We start from the raw sequence: 21,498 nt of genomic DNA on the forward strand, positions 1-21,498 counted from the left end.
CTGTAACAACAAAACAAAACAAAAATCATCATCAAAAGCTAAATCCATAAGGAATGCATTTTACAACAAGTAGGCTGGTTTTATTGTTCTTTGCTGCAGATCAAACAGCATTTGTCCTTTATGATATATTATAAAAATCACTTTGTAAATAGTTTCCATTGCTCCTTGATTGTGTCTACATGTTTCATCAACTCCATCTCTTCTTTTCTAGGTGGGTGGTGTTTTGGGGTAATCAGTGCAACCTCAGCTTTTAGGCACATTGAAGCACATTTAATGTAAGTGGGATCAACCTTGAATAATGGTTCCCCCTTGTGGTTAATTTTAATTACTCCAACAAATAGTGTCGTTTTTCTCTGCTGAGTTTCTTTTACTGTACATTTGAAGCAACGTGCCGACTGTTTATACTCACCATATGGAGAATATCAGTATCTGGATCAGGTAATGTGCATATCTCGGCTCATTAGGTGTGTTTAAAATGTTCTTTAACTGTATATAACCTGAAGGTTGTCAACAAAACTTTGTGGTTCTGGGCAACATCAACAGGGAGCAGCTTTAATAAAGTGAAAGAGGGGAACTCACTTTCACATACAGTTTCAATAAGTGTCATTAGAGTCTAACATTTGGCGCAATCACAAAATGTCCTGATGTTTAAATCTGTCTGTAACTATTATTTAAATAAAAGGAAACATTCATACTGTACTTAAAAACTGTATTTATTTGAAAGTTTTTGCTCGAATCAACATCGCGTGAAAAAGAGTGAAATTAATGGTGAGCTCATTTTCAGATTTTGCAGTGTCACTGTGGAAAGAAGAACATCATCATCATTGTAATTCAATCCGGTAACAGACACCAAATCAGCTCAACATTTAGACAAAGATTTAGACAGAAATGACAACAATTAATCTTGCACCTTTGCAGGCCTTTCGTGGGTCTTCAAGAAGTCAGTGAAATGCCCAGAAACTGGTCTTCATGCCAAATTAAAGCAGCTGTACAACACTTACACCTCGTTGTATAAAACCACCTTCACGCCGCCGTATATCTTCCCCCAAGCCTCGAACAGCAAGCTAAGGAAGGTGAGTATCTGACCAGTACGTTTGACTCACGCGTTGGGTTGAATGAAACAGCTCTTAATGCAGAACACAACAGCCCAGACAACAGCCCAGACATGCCCCACAAACAGTAAGCCCCAGATCACACAGGGGTAGGATAGAAATCTGAATTAACGTGTTTTCCATTTTACTAAAGCTGTGCATTGCAGCACAGACATCATTGTGAGAAGTGCCTTATATAATGATATTCATATTATAATGAAAACTGCTCGTACTAAGGACTGTGGATAATTCTGATAAGAGACATTATTTCTGGAATTAGATGGAAAAGCTGGATTTTTCCCCAATGCTTTGAGTGTCATTACGAAATCCCATGGATGTCTGTTGTATAAGAGCAGTGGCAGACGTCTCCGCAGCAGAGACCTTAATCCCTCTGCAAATAAACCATAGAATAAAAAACACTGACCCTTTAAGGGTTGACTTCAAGCTTAAAACTTCCCAGTTAACTATCACAGCACTTAAAATCACCACCAAGATGTTTTAATTACTTTAAAGGTGCAATAAGTAAGATCTGGCCACATAGACATAGGGGTCAGCATTTCAACTCTATAACGGGTCCATACGATCTAAATTTACATTGGTTATAAAAAAAAAAAATGCCACCTCCTAGCCAACAACAGGGCATACGCTAAATGTGTCCAAACTATTGAAACTCTGAGAGCTTCATGTAGTGACAACAAAGCTGACATTAAAGATTTCACTGTAAAAGAAGAAGAAAAAAGTATATATATATATATATATATATATATATATATATATATATATATATATATATATATACGTATATATATATTTATTTAATTTGTGTGTGCTGTTTCGTATGTCTCCAGCAGAGAGTTGTATCATATTATTGGCTATTGGGCATCTTTATAGGACAGACTCGCACGCACTTCCAGGCTTCATTAATCTGAAACACTACATCACAAATTTCTACTTCAATTAATGCGCCTCTGTGATTATGAAGTCAGCAGATCATTTGCACCTGGACCACATCCTCGTTGATTTTCTTGGGCTCCCTGTTCGGTGGGGTCCATCTCCCTGTATCTGTCCCTCCTGATCATCTGCTGCTGGCGGACCATTTCAGCCATGGTCCTGCTCTCTGAGCGGGGGGTTCGGGTGTGTGTCTGCAGTCAGAGCCACGGAGAGGGCAATGGGAGGGAGCGGCAGTTTATAAACTGAAACGCCACTCGGTGTTTTTTTTTCTGATCCAGGAATGCCAGCAGACAGCTGTCAGCAATGACTACCTCAAACTGTATAGAAGGCACTGCTGGTATACCACATCAAGTACAGAGCACCACTCACACACACTATAGCATTGGCTATTCTTTTGTACAAGTGTGACAACTCCCAAAGTAACTTAAAGCTCTCAAAAAAGGGAAGCAGCCTCCTTTCGCAATTCACGCTGCCCTAGGAATGTCCCAAACTGCACAACAGTAAATAAGTGCATGATTTATAGTGAGATCATATAGCATGTGTGATTAATTTCTATCGTTCTAAATACTCAAATGTTACCTATATAAAGTGATAAACGTAGGAAGGGTGTTTGCTTTTAAGCTTATAACAATAGCATGAATAAATCTCCAAAGGTCATTAAATTGTAGAACCTCAGCATCTGCTCTATGCTGCTGACCTTTATGTTATTTAGTAGCGGAGCAACAGACCATGGTTTAAATACCTGAGTCACAATGATGAGTATAAAGTGGTTCATTAATGACTTTTCCATATATTTTATTGCCATTTCCTCCTTTAAGGATACATCTGATATAAGTGCTTCTTCTTTTTTTTTCTTCTATTGAACTAAATATTCTTTGGTTTGAAATAAGTAACTTCTATAATTCAAATTAGATTCTAGTAGTTTTAAACTAGCTTGAACTCTAAACTGCAGTTTAAAAATGTAACAAAATGTAAACCCAGCCCCATATGACATAAAGATGATACGACAATTCATTTCTATAACTAACTATGCTGAAATGATTTCAAATTCGACACATCTCACAAAGTCGTGACTCCGCTGTATCAGTGTGAGGAAAGTCAATCACTGTAACAGGAGTTCAATTTAGAGACTCAATTGTCTTACTCGGATCTCAGATATTAGGAACTCTGATCCTTTTTTTGGTTTCACCAACCCAATCAATAAAATCAAGAATAATAATCACCTTTTTTGACCGTGACAGGTCCAAATTATTGTTTGAACATGTCCAAAAACTGTCTATAATCATTAAAAAGGACCATCAGATGCTATTGGACTTTGACCAACTGCTCCTTAACTGTGGAAAACATGAAATTATAAACATTTTGTTTTGAATTAGATGTTAAAGAATCAAATATCAATGCCCACTTCGGTTCAGTCCACTAGAACACCAGTGCGTAATGAGCAATCCCAGTCCGGATGTGTCGGTCTCATTCTTTGGCCAGGTGAATGCTGAAGCCTCCACAGCATCTCCCTGCACTCGTGAAGAAGGGGCGCACGATGATGCCCAGCACAATGCTCCATAGGCTCTGCAGCCAGCGGGCCCCGATGAGGATGCAGTGGCTACAAGGACCAACGATCCTGTCGAGAAACACAAGGATTACTAAGAATAAATCATTTCACTTCCCCCCAAAACCCCTTGGGGATTTTATACTCGTAACTTGATTATTTCTTAACTTGAGTCAGGATATGAAACCTTCGTTGTTATTTCCAGTCAATTCACAGTTCTTCTTTTTACACAGCAGAGCATGCTACCATTATGTTCTTTATTAACAGACTTCGCTGAATCATCATTACACTTTATCTATTGTATTCTTATGTATATTTATTGTATTCTTATGTTTTCCAAAACTACTCATTCTCAGCATTGTTTCATAACTGTTTTGTTTGTATCAACCCAGTTGATATTACTGATTAGACGTTAAAACACACTTATGAACAATCGCTACTCTACCATATATTTCAAATCATTCTTCTTAAATCAAAAAGCCTTTTTTACCTTTAATTAACTTCCTTGTATGGGTGTCACAGCTAAACAAATACTGGATCCTGCAAATACCTGTTAAACTAAGGACATTTCCACCACTCATGGACTTTGTGTTTAGTGCTGATAAGAAAATAATAGTATGCTAACTTGCTAGTCTAAGACGGTGAACATGGTAGGCATTATAACTTCTGAACATCAGCATGTTAGCCTGGTCTTAGAGAGAGTGTTAGCATGCTGGTGTTAGCATTTAGTTAAAAGCACAGCTGCACAGGGCCCCTTGACTTGTTTAGGGATGTGAGTGCCACTAATAGACTTTGATTTTTCTTCAAGTTATTGGATAAAGGCAGAAATGTCAGCGATGAAGTAGGTGAGAATATGCTGTTCCCTCATATTTGCAGAAACAACCAGACAATAGCAAAACCTACCAGATGTGGAAGCAGCTGAGGATGGCAAAGAGGAGACCAGAGATGATTGAAATGGGAATGGCAAAAAGCACTGTCACTATCCTGTAGATCCAAACCCTAGACACCTCAAACAGGGCATTGCTCCAGAACCACACTCTGTCCCCGCTGCGCACCGACACCGGCTCAGCAATCACATCCTCAAACGTCACCTGGAGACACAAAAAAAACAGAGTGGTGCTGACGATACAGAGATGAGTCGACAGTTTGTGTTGCTGTTGGACTTGATTCTCACCATCGAGAATGAATTTCATCCACTGGAGGGCAGTGCAATCAGCCAAAACAGTCTTTACATGGCAATGATTTAATGTATTTTTTTTTTTTTTATCAGCTAATTCACTGCATGTGACAAATGCACAAAGGATCCACAAAACAAAGCTGATTAGCGGTCCCGCGTGAGAGTGCAATACCTTGAGACAGTCATTGATGTGGCGGGGGTCCCGGACATTTATCAGAGGCTTGGTATCACTGATTTCCACCAGTGTGGACGTGTGAATGTCTTCCTCTTCATCCACGGAACGGTCAGCCCTCCAGAGAGTCTCAGGTTCCTCACCATTATCAAATTCATCAGAGCCGCTAGAGTCCTCCAAGTCAATTTCTACCTCATTTGAATCTTCCCCTTTTATCATGGTGTTCATCCCAAACGCGTGAAGAAAACACAACCCAGAGAGCAGAGTGCTTGTCACTAACCGTTCAGCTCCGACTGAGGCCGCTGACCGGACCCCTCAGCTGGCCCGGGGTGGTGTGGTTATATCGGGAGCGTTACGGTGCCCTGGATGGTATTTGCAGATGGTCTTTCAAGTGAAGATCATTTTCTGTGCTGTGGGAGGGATAGGAAGGACAGGGTGGGATATAAATACTGTCAGCCTGCGTGGCTCTGTATACACCGATACACCCTATACTGGGAGTGCAATCACACAGACACATACGCAGACAACATGAGGCAAATCTGCTTGCATGAGAGCGAAGATAGAGCACAAGTTTAGAGACGTCTAACTGGAGTATATAGCGATATGATATACTTGCATTGCTAATTCTAGTCCGTTACTTACTGATTCAAGGTGTAGAGGAACAATAATGATCTTCTTCAGAGCAACTACAAGCATGCAAGTAAGATTCATTTTCTCAAGAATCAGAAAGAACTGAACTTTATGGTTCCCTTTTTTAAAAAAAACAATTGACCCGATGGAGCTTTATTCATATTTTATATGGACCCTCCCCTTGACTGAGAAAAATAATTCAACACCATCCTCTGATTATCTAAATATGACACTGCTAAATTGTTGCAACCAAACATCATGGAAAGCACTTCAAACTGATATGTCCTGATTACTAAATATTACAGCCATTCTTCATTTTCAAACCAATATTTGTCACTGTCACTTATCATATACTGTATATATTACTGTATTATTTTGTTTAGACATTTAACTTTAAACGGTGCTGCTTTTCTGTAGAGATGCAAAATAAAGTGAAGGTATGAGGTACTGACTTTTGATCCCATTAGCTTATAGTTGATTTTGAAAACAAAATAATGTGTTTTATGGCTAAAATCCTATATTTTGGGATAATTTTCATACTGTCCCCTACATAAAACAGTTCAACATCCTTTACTGCCTTGGTTTGCCCGTTCAATTTCAACAAAAGCATCAATCCGATACACTGCATGTTATCACAACATCCTCCTCTAGGCCGAGTCTGAAGAGCATTCTCAGGTCTCTGCACTCTGTCTGGCGTAGAACATGTTTCGCAACATGCTTTTAAGAAGAAGAAAAAAAAAAAAAAACTTTCGCCTCTAACAACCTTTGGACCCATTAACCAGTCATCCTCTCTGCTATTAATAGGTCAGCTATGAATCCTCAGGGTTAGACCTTATCACTCAGCTACCACCAGACCTTCATCACAAGGCCATCTCACACTGCTCGCATCATCACCTTCCCCACATAGTGAACCAGTACAGCAGCTGGCAATGTGATAATCTGATAGAATAATGTAAATATACAAAGTAACTCCTATCCACCTGCAAGTATCCTTCAAACATAACATTCTGTTGATTGATTATATGCTATACAAAAAACTTAACAGATATGAATCCAAGAGTTTGACTTTTATACGACTAAGAGAGGCAGAAAATGGAAATGTTTCCCAATTAAAAAGAACAATTACTGTACATAACACGAAACACAAACTACCAAGTACGTAACAAACAGCATGAGTGAGCTGCTCCGCTCCTACATCTATAGCGACGATACACACGGTCTCTATGGTAATGATAACTTCTGCCTGCTGGGTGAAGACAGAGAGAGAACACGGTGTATCGATGACAGAGAGTTTCCTGTGTCTGTGCCGGAGACGATGGTATGCTAATGGTCTGCACACCTCACCAGATGGGGTTTGTTTGTGACCGCGGCCGCACAGGTGAGATCAGCGGAGAGTGTGAGTTTATGTGTGCGTGTGTGTGTGTGTGTGGGGGGGGGGGTGTATAGAGAGAGGGAGATGGAGAAGAACTAAAAATAGAGGAGAAGAGAAAGACACATTTTCTTGTGGTTCAGGATTACCCAAAGATGTCCCATTTATCGGGGATCAACATATATATCCAGATATCTAAAATACTTTGAAAACATTTCAGCCTCTCAGACTCAATTTTGTTATGAAATGTATGGAAGAAGTTTCTGTATTTTGTCTTGTCTGGCTCCTTATATGAATATCATAAACTCCTATTTGTATGTTGTGTGACAGCCCCTGAAAAAGCCTAGAAATTGTTGAAAAAGGCAACAATTAAAGAGCTTAATGGTAAAAAATAAATAAATAAATGTAATCAATAAAAAAAACGTATTTAACTTATTGAATTTTGGAAGAAAACATTCTTCATGTAGGAACCCATTTCTCATATTATGAAGCTGATTTAGAAGACAGGTTTTTCTCCAACATGAGTGGCCTGTGACCCTCTCATGACCTCAGCGTTACAACACCATAAACCAACATATTCAAGACAAAATATGAATGCAATGTCTATTCATTTTATTATTAATATAGCACATGTTGTATCTTAAGGCCAAACATGTACAGATGCATGTATGAATATGACTATATATTACATTATATATGATGACATCCAACCAGAGTTCAAACCCTCTGTTCAGACAGAAGCAGCTTATTTGGGGCATGAGGGAGGTCAGACAGTGTTCCTGCTCAGCACCTGTCCGTCCAGCTGCTTCCAGTACAATAGGTCAGACCGATTATTTGTCATGTCTATTTAACAACGCGATCGCCAACGCAGTGCTTCCCATCTAACACCAAAAGAAAAGAAAAAACGGTGAAAACTTTAACAATGCACAAAATACCCCTCGAATGCCAAACAGCCAACACAATTGGACGCAGTAAAAAACGTTTGCCACACAATGGCAAAAGGAAACGATAAATTAAAGGAAATATTTGGGGAAATGAGCTTATTCGCTTGCTTGCTGCGAGTTAGATGAGAGGACATATTCCTCTTCCACCTGTCAGTTGAACATGAAGCTACAGCCAGCGGCCCCGCTCATTCAGTCGTTCGCTGATAAGCGCTTTATTGCCTTTGAACAGAGCCAGGCTGTTTCCCCCATTTCCAGTCCTTATGCTATGCTAAGCTAACCGGCTGTTGGCTGTAGCTTCATATTGAAGGAACGATGTGTCTAACTGACTGAATAACACCTCCGCTCACTCCTCCCTTTCCAAGCATGTCGGGGGAACTATGGTGGCCCTTCGGTTAATGTAAAAACACAAAAGGCCCTCTATAGAGCCAGGGTGTGGTTTGTCCATTCTGGGATTACTGTTGAAACATGGCAGTGCTACATGGTGGACCTATGTAGATATATAAACAGCTCAGTCTAAGGCCACGATATCACAATGTTTCTCAGTTTCAGATGAATAGAAACAATTAAAAATGTTTATTATATTCAATAAATGCACCTAAAACCTACACACTGTTACTTTAACAGACAGACGTGAGAGACAGGAATCAATTCCTCTCATCCACTTCTCAGCAAGAACATGAAAAAGCTTATTTTCCTAACATTTTAGCTGCTGGCTAAAGCTTCATAATCAACAGACAAACATGAGAGTGTTGTTGATCTTCTTCTTATCCAACTAAGAATCATATTTCCCAACATGTCATATTCCTTTGAAGAGTGTTTTTTCAGAGGACCTGCGATATGAACACGCGTCTCATAATGGCTTTGGGCCCTTAATTACATTTTTTTTAGGGACCTGAGTGCTCTGAACACGAGGCTGTGCTTGCGTGAAGCTCTATAAAGATGGTGGGCAGATGTCATGTTATACGTGTACATGCAGTTCTGAGGGAAGTCATGCTGTGACTGTTTAAGGGGAGGTCTGATGAAATAATGCACTTCAGTCTGTTGTACAGCACCATCAATCACACCTCGTCCCTTTGATTCTTCAGGAGTGGTCTCTCTTAATCACTGTCAAACAGAACACAGAAGAACATTGGGTCTTTTCAGATTTACCATTAAGGACAGCCAAATAACAAACCCCACTCAGCTGAGCCCAAGCCGTGAATTCTCATTTTCTATAGAGAGCGGACTCGTGTTTGATCTACAATGAATATGCTTTTTGAAAGAGGTGTGCAGCTAATTTGATTTTCTTGATTTAATAAAAGCTGCCACTGAGGTGGGAGGTCCTTCACTTTAATTAGCAACTTATAAAGACTGCTGGCCCAAATATTCATTAGACCCAATCGCACACTTTGGAAGCTGGGTGATGAAACAGGCAGTCAGGCTCTTTGAGCTGGATTTGTATCTTTTCATATCACTGCATTACATCATATTCAAAAGATTACTAACTTAAGTGTCCGAATATTTAAGTTCAGTGTTTTGTTCTCTTTCCGAGAAAAGAAGATCAATGTGATTAAATATATCCAGTCCATTAAATAAAATGATTATACTATATATGTTGTTTGCATCCTTTTATACACAATCAAAAATGTGGTATCTCTGCAAAGTTTTGGAACTTTACAACAATTAAAAATGAAGCTCTGCGGGTTTCAATAGAGTTTTGCGTGCGTGTGGGAGATAATTGTATACGTGCACAGCCTCTGTTTGTGCATAACAAACCTTTTGCACAACGGAGGTTTGTAAATCACTGCTGGTTTCTTGCTTTATCATGTTTGCTTTGACGACTGTACTTGTTATGAAAGTTGCATTGTTACAGTAAACTCTGCAGCACATATACGTAAATGTGTTTACTGCCAGGAACCATTAAATGGAACTGTGCTATCTTGTTTTTAACATTTCCGAGTATCTATAAAATACTTGTGTTTCAGGAATTCAGTTTGTGTGTGTGTGTGTGTGTGTGTGTGTGTGTGTGTGTGTGTATCTCCAAAGCGATCTACAGAGAGTGAGTTTGACGCTGCTTTGACAAATTGACAGGACATGTGACTTTTAATGGAGAGGCTGGCTGTTGATCTCATGGTTACGGGACAGCTGGATCACCTGGCTGCCCCCTTCACCGCTACAGGCTGTCCAAGAAAGATTAATGATTAGAAATTAACAGAGTGTAGTGAATCATTTTCTGCTAGAAAGTTATTGATGAAAATAACCCCATTTATAAGACGGACTGGCCACCTTTAATCTGTTTAGAAGGCCTACAGACCAATGTGCTATGCACGTATCATATTTACTGTAAGATAGAATGCTCACTTGCTAAGATCTGCATAAATTATGAAGGTAACCAGTGTTTATTTGCACATTTACAGCAATAACGATACATTTTTCAACAAAACGTGATGTGTCTCTTCTTAGAGTACAATAAATAAAGTTCACACAAATTCCTGCAACATAAATACAACATAGCAACGCTGAAAAAGTTGTACAAACAACATTGCTGCTGTTGATGACTCATATAAAAACAGGTTGTCTTAAGAACTTGTGAAAAATGAATGACTGCTCACTCCCATCCTCATTATGAATCCCTCATTTCTGAGAGTATTTACCTGTAGATCCGTATACTGATTACATTGTCACGACTTACTATTCAAGTATCATATGATATTTGTGTTCATTACTTATTAATAAAATATATGTAATGATTGGTGATTAAAAAAAAAAAATTAACTTTGTTTTAGTAGCTACTAGTGATAACAAAGTGTTCCTAAGATTAGTAACTTATGGTAGTTTAAACACAAATACAGTACCAATAATTCAATAAACGGTGTCCATAGCTTTCTATTCCAGTATTGTTTCTGAGTGTAATCTTCATAAAAGGAAACAAAATGTGTCAAGTTTCATAAACAAGTCATTTCTTGTATCTTAACATTCACTGTATGCAGGTACAGTTAACAGAGATATTGCAGACAGTCATTAATAAGTACTGGATCACTTGTTATTTCGTAGCTGTGATAGTCCTGCAGGCTACTGATGCTGCGGCACAACAGTGAGGTATATCTAACTGAACTCTTCAGGGATCTGTCCTGGTATCCTGAAACCAGTCTGCCCTGTTTGATCCAGAGTGCTTCTGGGACTGGACGTGGCAAAGCTTGCGCGTGTCTCCACTGTGCAGCTGGTCCTGTGGAGGAACTGCAGGAAGTTCTCGTGGCCTGAGCCCTCGTGGCTGGACACGGCCAGCTCCACTGGCCGAGCCGAGTAGCAGCGCCTGAGCTTACAAAGTTCCTCCCTGATCTGCCGGTTGAGGAGCCCGTAAAAAAATGGGTTAATAGCAAAGGAGGAGTACGCAAGCCAGGTGACGGTTTCCTTCAGGTCATCTGGAATTTGGGGCGTTGCATCGATCATTAGATATAGGTGAAAGGTGAAGTAAGGCAGCCAGCAGATCAGAAACTGGCCAACAATAACCACCAGAGTGAGAGCAGCTTTACCTCCGCCAAAAGGCCGGTCACGCATAATCTTACGCGGGGCGTTGCGGGTTGTGATGATGGTAGTCTGGCTGTTTATTGAGTCAGAGCGATGCTTCACTTGACTGTTTGTCCACAAGGGCAGGGGTCCATGCTGGCGGGCAGCCACACGGGCCACCTTGTACACGTTACAATAGACGGCAAAAATCACAACGGCGGGCAGGCAGAAACAAGCAACGCAGAAGAACACAGAGAAGACTCGTCTGTGGTCGCTGTAGCTCCAGTACAGCGAGCAGTGTGCGGCACTGATGGAGCTCAGGCTGCCGTAGGACGGCCACCCGAACACGGTGGACAACCCCAGCACGGCAGAGGCCACCCACACCATCACCAGCACGGCCGCAGTCAGTTTCAGCGTCATCTTGACCTCGTAGCGCATGGGGTGGACGATGTAGTAGTAGCGCTCCACACTGATGGCTGTGATGGTGAAGATGGAGGCAGCCATGAGGATTACATTGAGGAAGGCGTAGACCTGGCACTCCAGTACCGTGAACACCACACCAGCAAAGTACGGAGAGCTGGACACAATCCCAAGGGGCATGAGCAAGATGGCACACAGCAGGTCCACTGCACACAGGTGGCACACAAAGGCAAATTTCCTGAGATGGGGAGCTTTTATGACAACAACCAGAACAGCAGTGTTGGCAAGAAGCGCCAGAACATTCAGGGTCACCATGAAAAATATCCCTGCCAGGTCCTTGAAGCGTGTCTGCGGGTTGGGAAGGGTGCCCAGCTGTCTGCCGGGAGCTGAGGGCATCGGTGCCCAAACAGCGGCGCTGTCATTGTACTGAGGGTTCAGAAGTGAACTGTTTTCCTCCATGATTCATAGTGAAGGTTTCAAAGTAAAAGTACACGTCGGCATTCCAGACTCCCTCATTGTTCAGTAATGAGGCCGAAGAGTCCTGAAGACATCAAATGAAATACTCTTCACTCCTGTGTTGGAGAAAAGAAAGTTCATTAAAACATTAACATATTGCCAATCGTGTTTAATAAAGACGACATTTAATCTTTAGACCTGCAGTAATTTGTGGAAACCAGCAGCGAACGCAACACTGATATATTTTCTTTTGAGTTTATGTTGTTAAGATGAACGTAATCGGATTCCAAACAACCAGCAGATTACTTTAGGCAAAATTTTGATTTTGAAAGAATGTTCAAAAATCAAAGCAATTAAGATATCTTGACTTTACTCTCCAAACATTTTGAATCCTACATTTCCCACAATGCAACTAATAGACCTTCTCTGACTTTAAAATGTCTCCATCTTTCATTCAAACTCCAGTTTTAGTGCAGGCTTTAAATGAACCCTGATGACATCACTATGATGTCATCAGGGTTAACAAGGCTCCTCCAGAGCCACAGAAGACATTACACCGTTTTTTAGGTTGTTTTTTTTTTCCCCAGCGTAGTACAAACCATGACAAGTAAACTAATCTGTTGGTGTATAGCTGGTGGAGCTCCCTTTTTTTAAGCTTCTTCATTTCATTGGTACTTGTAGAGCAGGGACCCAAACTGATATTAATAATTGAATACAGTAACTACATATTACAGGCAGAACCGAATCCCCATTTTATTCCTTAAAACGTATCCCACCAAAAGCGCTCGATTTAATTGGTAAATATAAGCTTCCAGAGATCTTCATTGCTCCCTCATAACCTTCAAGAGAACACACACACACACACACACACACACACACACACACACACCTTAGAGATGTTGGAAAGCTAATCAATAACTATTTGGGAGAATATTTAAGAAGGAATGCTCTCCAGTGAGGGAAGGACATAATCAATAGGAATAATTCATGGAGGACACCCTGTCTCTCCTCCATCCGTCCCCATCCTTTTGAAATGAAAGATAATGAGTGTGCTTGTTTTATCCCAGCTGCGGGGAAGTGGCTGCATTGATTAGTATGTGTTCAGTGTCACCCTGCACCGCACCATCAAAGAGCAAACCTCTTACCAAGGCGGGTTTGACCCGCGGTCACTGTGTAGTTCATAGAAAACGAGCAGCAAGCATTGACTGAATATATGCGATGTGTTCACCGTACATCTTAATTAAACAACATGCAGCAAATGCAAAAACTGCATTTCGAACATCATTTTGAAATTGTTGCTTTTTGCAGTTTTTCTTCCCTCTGTAGTATCTTTAATGTACCTCTCCATGCATGCATCTACCAGCTTGTGCTGGTGATGGTAATCAGGTTTCAAACGTATGCCTGTGGAGGATGCTGTGTCCTAAATACATGCGCTCACTCCCTGCCAGCGCTCCACTGATGCTGTAATCTTCTCTGGTGGACAGCTATTGGCATGCAACGTTTGCGGTGAGATTTATCCCCAGGAAGCACTAGTACATGTACATACTCATGCATATTATGTAAGGGTGCCCTCGTTTTTCATCGCGTTGCACCACTGACTAGATGCTTTAAACCCACGTTTTACTCCTGGAGAGATGATCACTTAGCCAGCTACGAGTCATTTTCAGTTTATTTAGTTCTCTAAAAACCTTTTCTAATCAATAATTCAACGGAGAAACATGAATTGGATTTAGTCTCTGCTGTAGTTCTTCTCTGTTACTATACATTATAATGAGGATGAGGGGATTATGCAGGTCTTTTAATCCCTCATAAATCCATGTTAGAGAGGATTTTGCCATGCAGAGAAACCCCATAATCCCACCCTTTGTTAATAATGCCAATAACCAATTGTAATGCAAAAACATTTATATTTTATGATAACAATGTACCTTTTTATCAATGTAAAAACATGTTTTTACAGTTTTCTCAGTGACTAACTGTGCTATTATAATGAAAAAATTAAACTAAACTTGTTTCAGATGTAATTTAAGTGAAAGATCAGATATTGAAATGTGTGTTTTGCATTTCTCTGTTAACAGACATAATTTGCCCAATTGAGGAATAAATTACACAAAAATCATATTGATGAGTTGCAGTAGGTTTTCTACACTTGTATTCAGCAACATGTTGATGCAATGGGGATATAGTAATAGTAGAGTCCATCATATTCACCGAAGACATTAAAGCAAAATGACATTGATGGCGATACACCCCATGTGGTCCAAACACAAGGTGAGAAACTATTTAAGGTTTGGCTGCAAATACATCCATCTCCAATCATGTGTGAAGACTTTTTTGTGCGGTTTGTCATTTGTAATATAAGTTCATTTTCAAAAACACGAGACATCCTTTAATATGTTTTAGACACTGCTGATTTATATTATCAGTTACCCCAGAGGGTTCTTAAAGGTCTCAGTCTCTTGTTAATCTAATAGATTCAATTTCACCAGACTGCAATTTGTCAGGACAAATCAATGCATTATTTGTAACATTGAACTTAAATTCTGCTGACTCAAATAATTTGTCTCAGTCTTTTCTTCAGCCTCAGACTTACATAATAGAGACATTTATGAAAGTATTTATAAGAAATGCTACAGAACTAAACCTATCGGAGTGATAACATTACAGGAAAAACATCAAAGAACCCATTGTATATTTTATTTAACTATCAAATGCAATTATTATCAGCATGTATATTCCTTCTATAACACCATAACTACTTAATTACACAAAAAAAACAACTCTTACATTTTGAAAACTGTCTGTAGCTCCTCCAAAGTTCTCTCTGAGTTTTGTAAAGTTGAGTACTTCCAAATCATGGCGGCGACTCTTCCCTGAATCCTTTAAAAAGCATCAAACTCAGCATTCAGGTGTTGTCTTCGGGTGTTTAAGAGAGCTGGTCCACCTCCCAGAGATATGTTAGGAGCTATTCACAGACTGGGAAGAAACGGTGACAGACCCCAGGGAGATTCACACCGACAGAGAGAGGTGATGTGAGTGTCCACTGAGACAGCACAGCTGGTTGAGCGAAAGGAGGGGGGGGGGGGGGAGGAGCCAGCAATTGCTGATTGTTCAAATCACATCTTTCAAGACAACATGACTCTATCAAACCGCCACCCGCTGACATTAAGCATCTCTCTCCCACACACACACACACACACACACACACACACACACACACACACACACACACACACACACACACACACACACACACACACACACACACAGATCAGTCAGTATGTGGCAGTGACTGTCACACACTGTCCACTATGCCTCTGTCTTTACAGATGTTCCTCTATTCTCCTCTCCAGAGCTTCTGAGAGAACACATACAAACGATGCATTGGACGGATTTGTTCAGTCTTATTCGCCATTTTACAACTATCGCGTTTGCTTCTGAGAATTGAGTTCATCTTATTTTTTTGATTTCAAGAAACAGAAATCTTAAATTCATAACAGCTGCAGTCTTTTGAAAGTTGATCATTGCTTGCAAGAGAGCATGAAACGGGGCTCAGCGCTGACATCTGTTGGTTGCTGGGGAAACAAAATTCCCCAACATGAACATTCAGTACTTAAGAAAGAAAGAAAGGGTCAAAAGTAAAGATAACAGAAGAATATCGGCTCCAAAAGTTTATTGTCCCATACGTAGTTAAGCACAACAAACAGACAAGTGACAGATTTTTTTTGAAGATTAAATATAATTTACAGTATATATTGCAACTGCAAAAAGAAAAAAACTATTCTAGAAGCACAGCATCACTTGGTGTACAGTTTGTTATGAACAGGGTACAAATAGCATCCTTATTATTTATAACATTTTGAAATGTCCTACCTTTTTAAAAACACACAGAGGCCAACTGACTGAAGAGTTAAACCGGTATAAATGTTTGACAAAGGCCAACTTCACAGAAGATTTAGACACAGCCACTCACGACCTCAACTTAAATAAGAACACTTTTTTTACCACTGACGATTACACGCAACGTTTTATAGCGCTGTCCAAAGTATTGGTTGGGTCACCAGATTAAACGTTACACTTTTGGAACACACGACAGAGACAACCGCTGTAAAAAAAAAAAAAAGAAAAAAAAAAGGAAAAATTCTAAAAAGTGTTGAAAAAATAGCTAACTTCAAGCACCAGAGTTCAATACTGAATAAACTACAGGTAGATTAAAAAAAGGCAACCTGTCACACATTTCTATCAGATAATGAAAACCTGGTGACCAACAGACGAAGGCAGACTCAAGATTATAACTGAGAATCATTTTCCATTGCTCCATTTTCAGACAGGAGTGAAGCATCTTGGCAAAGGCTTTGATCGATAATAGCTTTGTTTTCAGCTTTGCCCATACCCAGTCTCTTCTTTAATAGCTTGTCCTCATTGTTCAACTTTGTGCGGATTGCAATTTTTATTTGGCTGCTTTCAACGCCGAACTTGACTCCCACATGACCTGGAAGAAGAAACGCGATAAAAAGGTTTTAATTCCCCATATTCAAATTCATAAATACAAAATCTACAAAAAATGTCTGTGTGGTAGAAAAAGTGATCCCAAATGTTCTCTATCTTACCGATTAAACTTCTCAAGATCTCAGGGGGGAGTTGAGGCTTGTGGCAGTCTTCTCCAGTGAAGGTGTTCCTCCGGCCCTGCAGAGAGTGCGTGGCCAACGTTTCCCTGTCGAAAAGTATCATCAGCAGAGCTGACGTGTACTTTTTGTAGTCTGCAATCTCTGCGATGCGCACGTAAAGATTTTTGGGTACTCGAAGGTGCTCAGTGAGATACAAGAAGTTGTCATCGTCCTGAGAAAAAAAAAAAAAAAAATCAAAATCAAAGAGGTTACCTTTAAAACACATCATCACTTTTGTGAAACTGTCCAATACCGATTACTTGAGCAAATACTTGAAGCAGGAGCGATGGAATATTGCATGATAAGCTCTCCTACGATAACAGTATTTAAGTGAATTGAGCAATCTTCCCCAAACTGTGTCGTTAGAAGACATGGAATAAGAGCGCTGACCTCGGGGATATTAAAGTCCTCTCTCATCTCTTCGCCAGACTCGGCCAGGAAAGAGACGGCTTCGTCTTGAGAGGTCTGCGGCGCTGCTGCTGCCTCGCCTCCTTGCAGAACGTGGTCCAGAGTGACTCGCAGTTCATGTGCCGTGTGCCTCATCTGCATCATGAGAGTGTTCATCTCTGTAAAAAGTGTAAAACCACTTAAGAAATGCCAGTATTCATAGTGTAATAAACAGTATTAAGATGGCATGTTTACAGCATAGGGTCATAAAGGATTTTAGCAGAAGAACATTTAAACATGCCAGCAGCCAAACTCTTAAAAGTATCTAAGAAAAATCTAAATAATTTCCCTTTTGATTTTTCATTTAATAGCTCATTATGTATGTTTGTTTTTTTTTTAAATCTCCCTACATTGTGAGTTTGATGCTTCCACAAAACCTATTTACAGGTATGTACAAATTATTATTAGGTCTGTAATTTTCAAATCATTTCTGAAAAGAATTCTGCAATTTGCTACCAATTTTAAATTGGTATCCAAATCCAAATGGACTTGGAAGAAACACTCAATTTAAAAACACAGATAAATAGTCTTTTTTTTGTCCAGTAATTGCTGGACATTCACATTTCGTAATTTGCTCATATGGTATGCTTGCCTGGAGACAGATATATGTTTTGCATGATTTGCTTTGCAATGACTAAAACCTCTGAAGGCAATTACAGTAAGTTAACTATTTCCCTTTATTTAGTACCAAAAGTAAATTGTTTTTTCCAGGAGCCTTTTTGCAAATTATTTAGAAGCAAGACAAATAAAGCATAATGTACTATCTTGATTCGTTTTCTACTAAAACACACCAGAATGAAACTTAAAGAGTCCACCATGTGTGATATGTCCTGCCTAGTCACACACAGTAATTGGACTGTGTGGTCCCGGCAGGTATTTCTTGTTAGCATATTAATTACTAAGTTAGTCATCTTTTTCCACCCACCTTTCAACTCCCTCAGTTCTCTCTCGGCCAGAATTCTACATCTGCGTTCATACTTGAGTTGCGCCTGCAGTTGCTCAATTTTCATGAGGAGACTGATGGTGTCTGTTCTGATGTCTGGACTTGGAATATTTTCTTCATCAAATTCAATGGTTTCATGCTGCCGAACGAGAAGAAATCACATAGAACAACTCGAATGTGCAAGTAAAAAAACAGCAGTTATGCACAATTACAATCAAAATAGCAGATCTCACCTCATTGTTGGGAAAGGGGGAGTAGCCGGACTCCTCAGCCAACCTGTACTTATCCTCCACTGGATCACAGCCAAACTCCTGTGCGTCAGTGCCGATTTTTATCATCTTGACTGGCGGTTGTGTTGGAGTCGTCCCTGCGTCTCTCTTGGGTGGCATGGGAGTGAAAAGAATCTGTGGAGAGTACAGATTTGAACTGTAGACACATCGAGCACAGCTGATTCGGAAACAAGATGGGAGTCAAACTTTGAGAGAAACTTTTTCATTCGATCGACGTTGTTTGCCTGTGCATTTTCGAGACGCAAATGAAAAGTTAGTTCAACATCGCATCCCCCTCCCCCTTCCTCCTCAACCCCTCCTACTAGCTTCTAGATTGCCTCCAGCTGGAGCCACTCTGACTGATACCAGCTGTCTTTCAATACATGATCAAATACACGTGCAATTTAATGATAGACGGTTCAGTTGAGGCTCACCTGGCCGTTCAAGCTCTACTTCACGGATGAACTGTACCCACACTCACAGTGAGGACAGAGACAGCGCAGTAAATGCAAATACTGCGTAGTAGAGGAAGTAGTAGTACTACTGCAGTACTACAGTACATAGATCCCGATACAATTACGGCTAATATTCAACAGCCGCGCTAAAGTTTCCCGTTTAAATATGTGTGAAATGCCGCTGCTGGGTTTATGTTTTACTGTGTATGGTACACAAGCGTGCAATATGGTTGCGTTGTGAAATTTATATTTTTACAATTATGTGCGGAACAAAGGTGCGAAAACGTACTCCCCGAGGGAAGTATTTTACCCCCGTACAGTTTCCTGTTAATCTAAATTCGTGATTTAGCCAATGGAAATTGAGAGTTTTAACGAAAGGCGGGACATGTAGAAGGAACGGTGAAGATCGGCCAATCAGCGGCCGTCTTCTACAGTGACTTCAGCTGCCTAGTTAGGTTGACGTGAACCCATGTGGGTCCAGTGTTGACTTGCTCTCTTAGAAAGTTGAGGAGTTAACTCCATCTACAGTCAGCGGTTACTTTTGAAACGCGTTTCAAAATGTCTTCGCCTTTCTTTCTTAAGAAGAAGGAAAACCCCAAATTAGCCAAAAAGGGGAAAAATACAGCGGCGCTAAAACGAAAGGTACGTGAACTGGACTGTTAGCAAGTAAGCTAACTCGAGTAAAGTTAGCTAACCAGCAGGTTAACACACGCGACTGGACCTGGTCTTAACCTGCTGCTCTAACTCAGCCACTAACGCAGCATCACTGTAAGCCGTTAAAACATGTACGTTGTGTGTCTCCTGCTGCAGGGCGATGGAGACTCGGGCGGTAAAAGTAAGCTACGAGCCAAGAAACCCAACTCCAAACACAACGAAGAGATTTCCAGCGACTCGGAGACAGAGGGGTTCGTTTCTCACTCCGTCTTGTGCATTAACGATCACGTTATAGTCCCGGTTTGAAAGCAGTTGTGCATGTGTGACTTTGTTTGTTGTCGCTCAGTCCTGTAGTGCCCAGGAAAAGACAGTCCAATGAAGAGTACGACTACGACGAAACGCCACAGGAGAAGAAGCTTAGATTGGCCAAACTCTACCTCGAGCAGCTAAAGGAAGAAGGTAAACTTTGTATTATCCAAACAGCGTAACTAAGAGACCTGACAGTACGTCTATGCTTGTGTGTATATTTATTGTGTGATCTGATCTCATCAGAGGAAGATAAAGCAGAAGAGGACTTCTTTGAGACCGATCTGATTGCTGGAAGACTTCAAGAAGAAGTGGTGAGACCGTCCGCTGTGTTAAAACTCATAGTAGACAAGAATGTAATCACCACTGGGGACATGACGAGGGGGTGACCAGATCCCAACCAACCAAATGTAGGACAACTTAAGTTTAATGTGGAGTTCATTTCCCCCTGGTTTGCGTTTCTCAGGCTACATGTAGGCTGCCTTTCTCTATTTGCTGAGGCTCTATGCGGCTTGAGAGAAAGATCTGCAGACGCATGGCATGATTAAAGTACTGCCACTAGTGGGGGGGGGGGGGGGGGGGGGTATGAAGCTCCCTGGAGCACTGGATCACTATGAGGCAGTTGTGATGAACACGGTCCTTTTTGTTTTTTGGATTTAATACGTTTAATAGTTATTGATCTTGTGATGTGTGTGTGTTTTTTTTTTTCCCTCAGCTTGAACAAAAAGGAAAGCTTCAGCGACTCATTGCCAAAGATGTAAGCGTGGACATTTTCCTTCCTTTAATCTCCACAGAATGTATTTTATATGAGCAGACTGACTCCTATTTCACGTGTGTTCTGTCTTTTTAGCTCATTCCACCGGATGCCTCAGAGATCCGGGTGTTAAGAGGACACAAACTTCCAATTACCTGTCTGGTCATTAGCGCTGATGACAAGCACATCTACTCCGCTGCAAAGACTGCTCCGTCATTAAATGTTAGTATACATTAAAACGCTTTTTGTTTTTGATACTTCAGAGAAGTGTGTATGAAAACTGAATGAGGATACATTAAAGTGTCTCGTTTCTGAGGCTAATATGTCTTAAGTCAGTGTTTTTTTCTTATTTGTTCAGGGATTTTGAGAGTGGGAAGAAGCTGCACACAATAGCTGGTGGAAGGAAAGGTACAGAGGATCGGCATGTTGGACACACGGCCCATATCCTGTGTATGGCCATTTCATCAGATGGAAAATACTTGGTGAGTAGATCTCTCTTTCTCTCTCTCTCTCTCTCTCACTCTCTCTCACACTCTCTCTCTCTCTCACACTCTCTCTCTCTCTCTCACACTCTCTCTCTCTCACACTCTCTCTCTCACTCACAGCATATTCTGCCTTTACCTGCAGTTTGGCCACTTGATGTTTTAAGACTCTCTCTCAACATCTTTTAGGCCACTGGAGACATGAACAAGCTGATCATGATCTGGGAGGCAGAAACGTGTAAACATCTATATAAATTCACAGGACACAAGGGCCCCGTG

General features: G+C 40.6%; 4 protein-coding genes across 4 annotated transcripts in view; 1 reads left to right on the forward strand and 3 right to left on the reverse strand.

Moving 5' to 3' along the window:
• Positions 1-2,820: 2,820 nt before the first annotated feature.
• cav4a (caveolin 4a) lies at positions 2,821-5,271 on the reverse strand. The gene is made up of 3 exons (XM_068711709.1): positions 4,938-5,271; positions 4,492-4,679; positions 2,821-3,660 (listed from the first exon to the last, which is right to left on the reverse strand). The coding sequence occupies exons 1-3, from the start codon at positions 5,163-5,165 to the stop codon at positions 3,510-3,512; spliced, it is 567 nt and encodes a 188-aa protein (XP_068567810.1). The 5' UTR covers positions 5,166-5,271; the 3' UTR covers positions 2,821-3,509.
• A 5,656-nt stretch (positions 5,272-10,927) lies between these two features.
• Positions 10,928-15,234, reverse strand: si:ch211-213o11.11 (probable G-protein coupled receptor). The gene is made up of 2 exons (XM_068711710.1): positions 15,030-15,234; positions 10,928-12,358 (listed from the first exon to the last, which is right to left on the reverse strand). The coding sequence occupies exon 2, from the start codon at positions 12,243-12,245 to the stop codon at positions 10,965-10,967; it is 1,281 nt and encodes a 426-aa protein (XP_068567811.1). The 5' UTR covers positions 12,246-12,358; positions 15,030-15,234; the 3' UTR covers positions 10,928-10,964.
• Positions 15,235-15,900: 666 nt separating this feature from the next.
• LOC137873494 (uncharacterized) lies at positions 15,901-19,134 on the reverse strand. The gene is made up of 6 exons (XM_068711711.1): positions 19,003-19,134; positions 18,533-18,703; positions 18,282-18,438; positions 17,300-17,475; positions 16,853-17,081; positions 15,901-16,734 (listed from the first exon to the last, which is right to left on the reverse strand). The coding sequence occupies exons 2-6, from the start codon at positions 18,686-18,688 to the stop codon at positions 16,532-16,534; spliced, it is 921 nt and encodes a 306-aa protein (XP_068567812.1). The 5' UTR covers positions 18,689-18,703; positions 19,003-19,134; the 3' UTR covers positions 15,901-16,531.
• Positions 19,135-19,490: 356 nt separating this feature from the next.
• rrp9 (ribosomal RNA processing 9, U3 small nucleolar RNA binding protein) overlaps positions 19,491-21,498 on the forward strand; it is a 2,986-nt gene continuing 978 nt past the window's right edge. Inside the window, 9 exon segments of the mRNA XM_068712715.1 lie at positions 19,491-19,665; positions 19,834-19,928; positions 20,024-20,136; positions 20,230-20,297; positions 20,699-20,740; positions 20,834-20,933; positions 20,936-20,959; positions 21,095-21,219; positions 21,409-21,495. Of these exon segments, the coding sequence (XP_068568816.1) occupies positions 19,582-19,665; positions 19,834-19,928; positions 20,024-20,136; positions 20,230-20,297; positions 20,699-20,740; positions 20,834-20,933; positions 20,936-20,959; positions 21,095-21,219; positions 21,409-21,495 (738 nt within the window). The 5' untranslated portion in view covers positions 19,491-19,581.

This window comes from Cebidichthys violaceus, unplaced genomic scaffold (genome assembly GCF_023349555.1).
Source record: "Cebidichthys violaceus isolate CVI_PGR_0920_01 unplaced genomic scaffold, fCebVio1.0.p SCAF_17, whole genome shotgun sequence".
Taxonomy (NCBI): Eukaryota; Metazoa; Chordata; class Actinopteri; order Perciformes; family Stichaeidae; genus Cebidichthys; species Cebidichthys violaceus.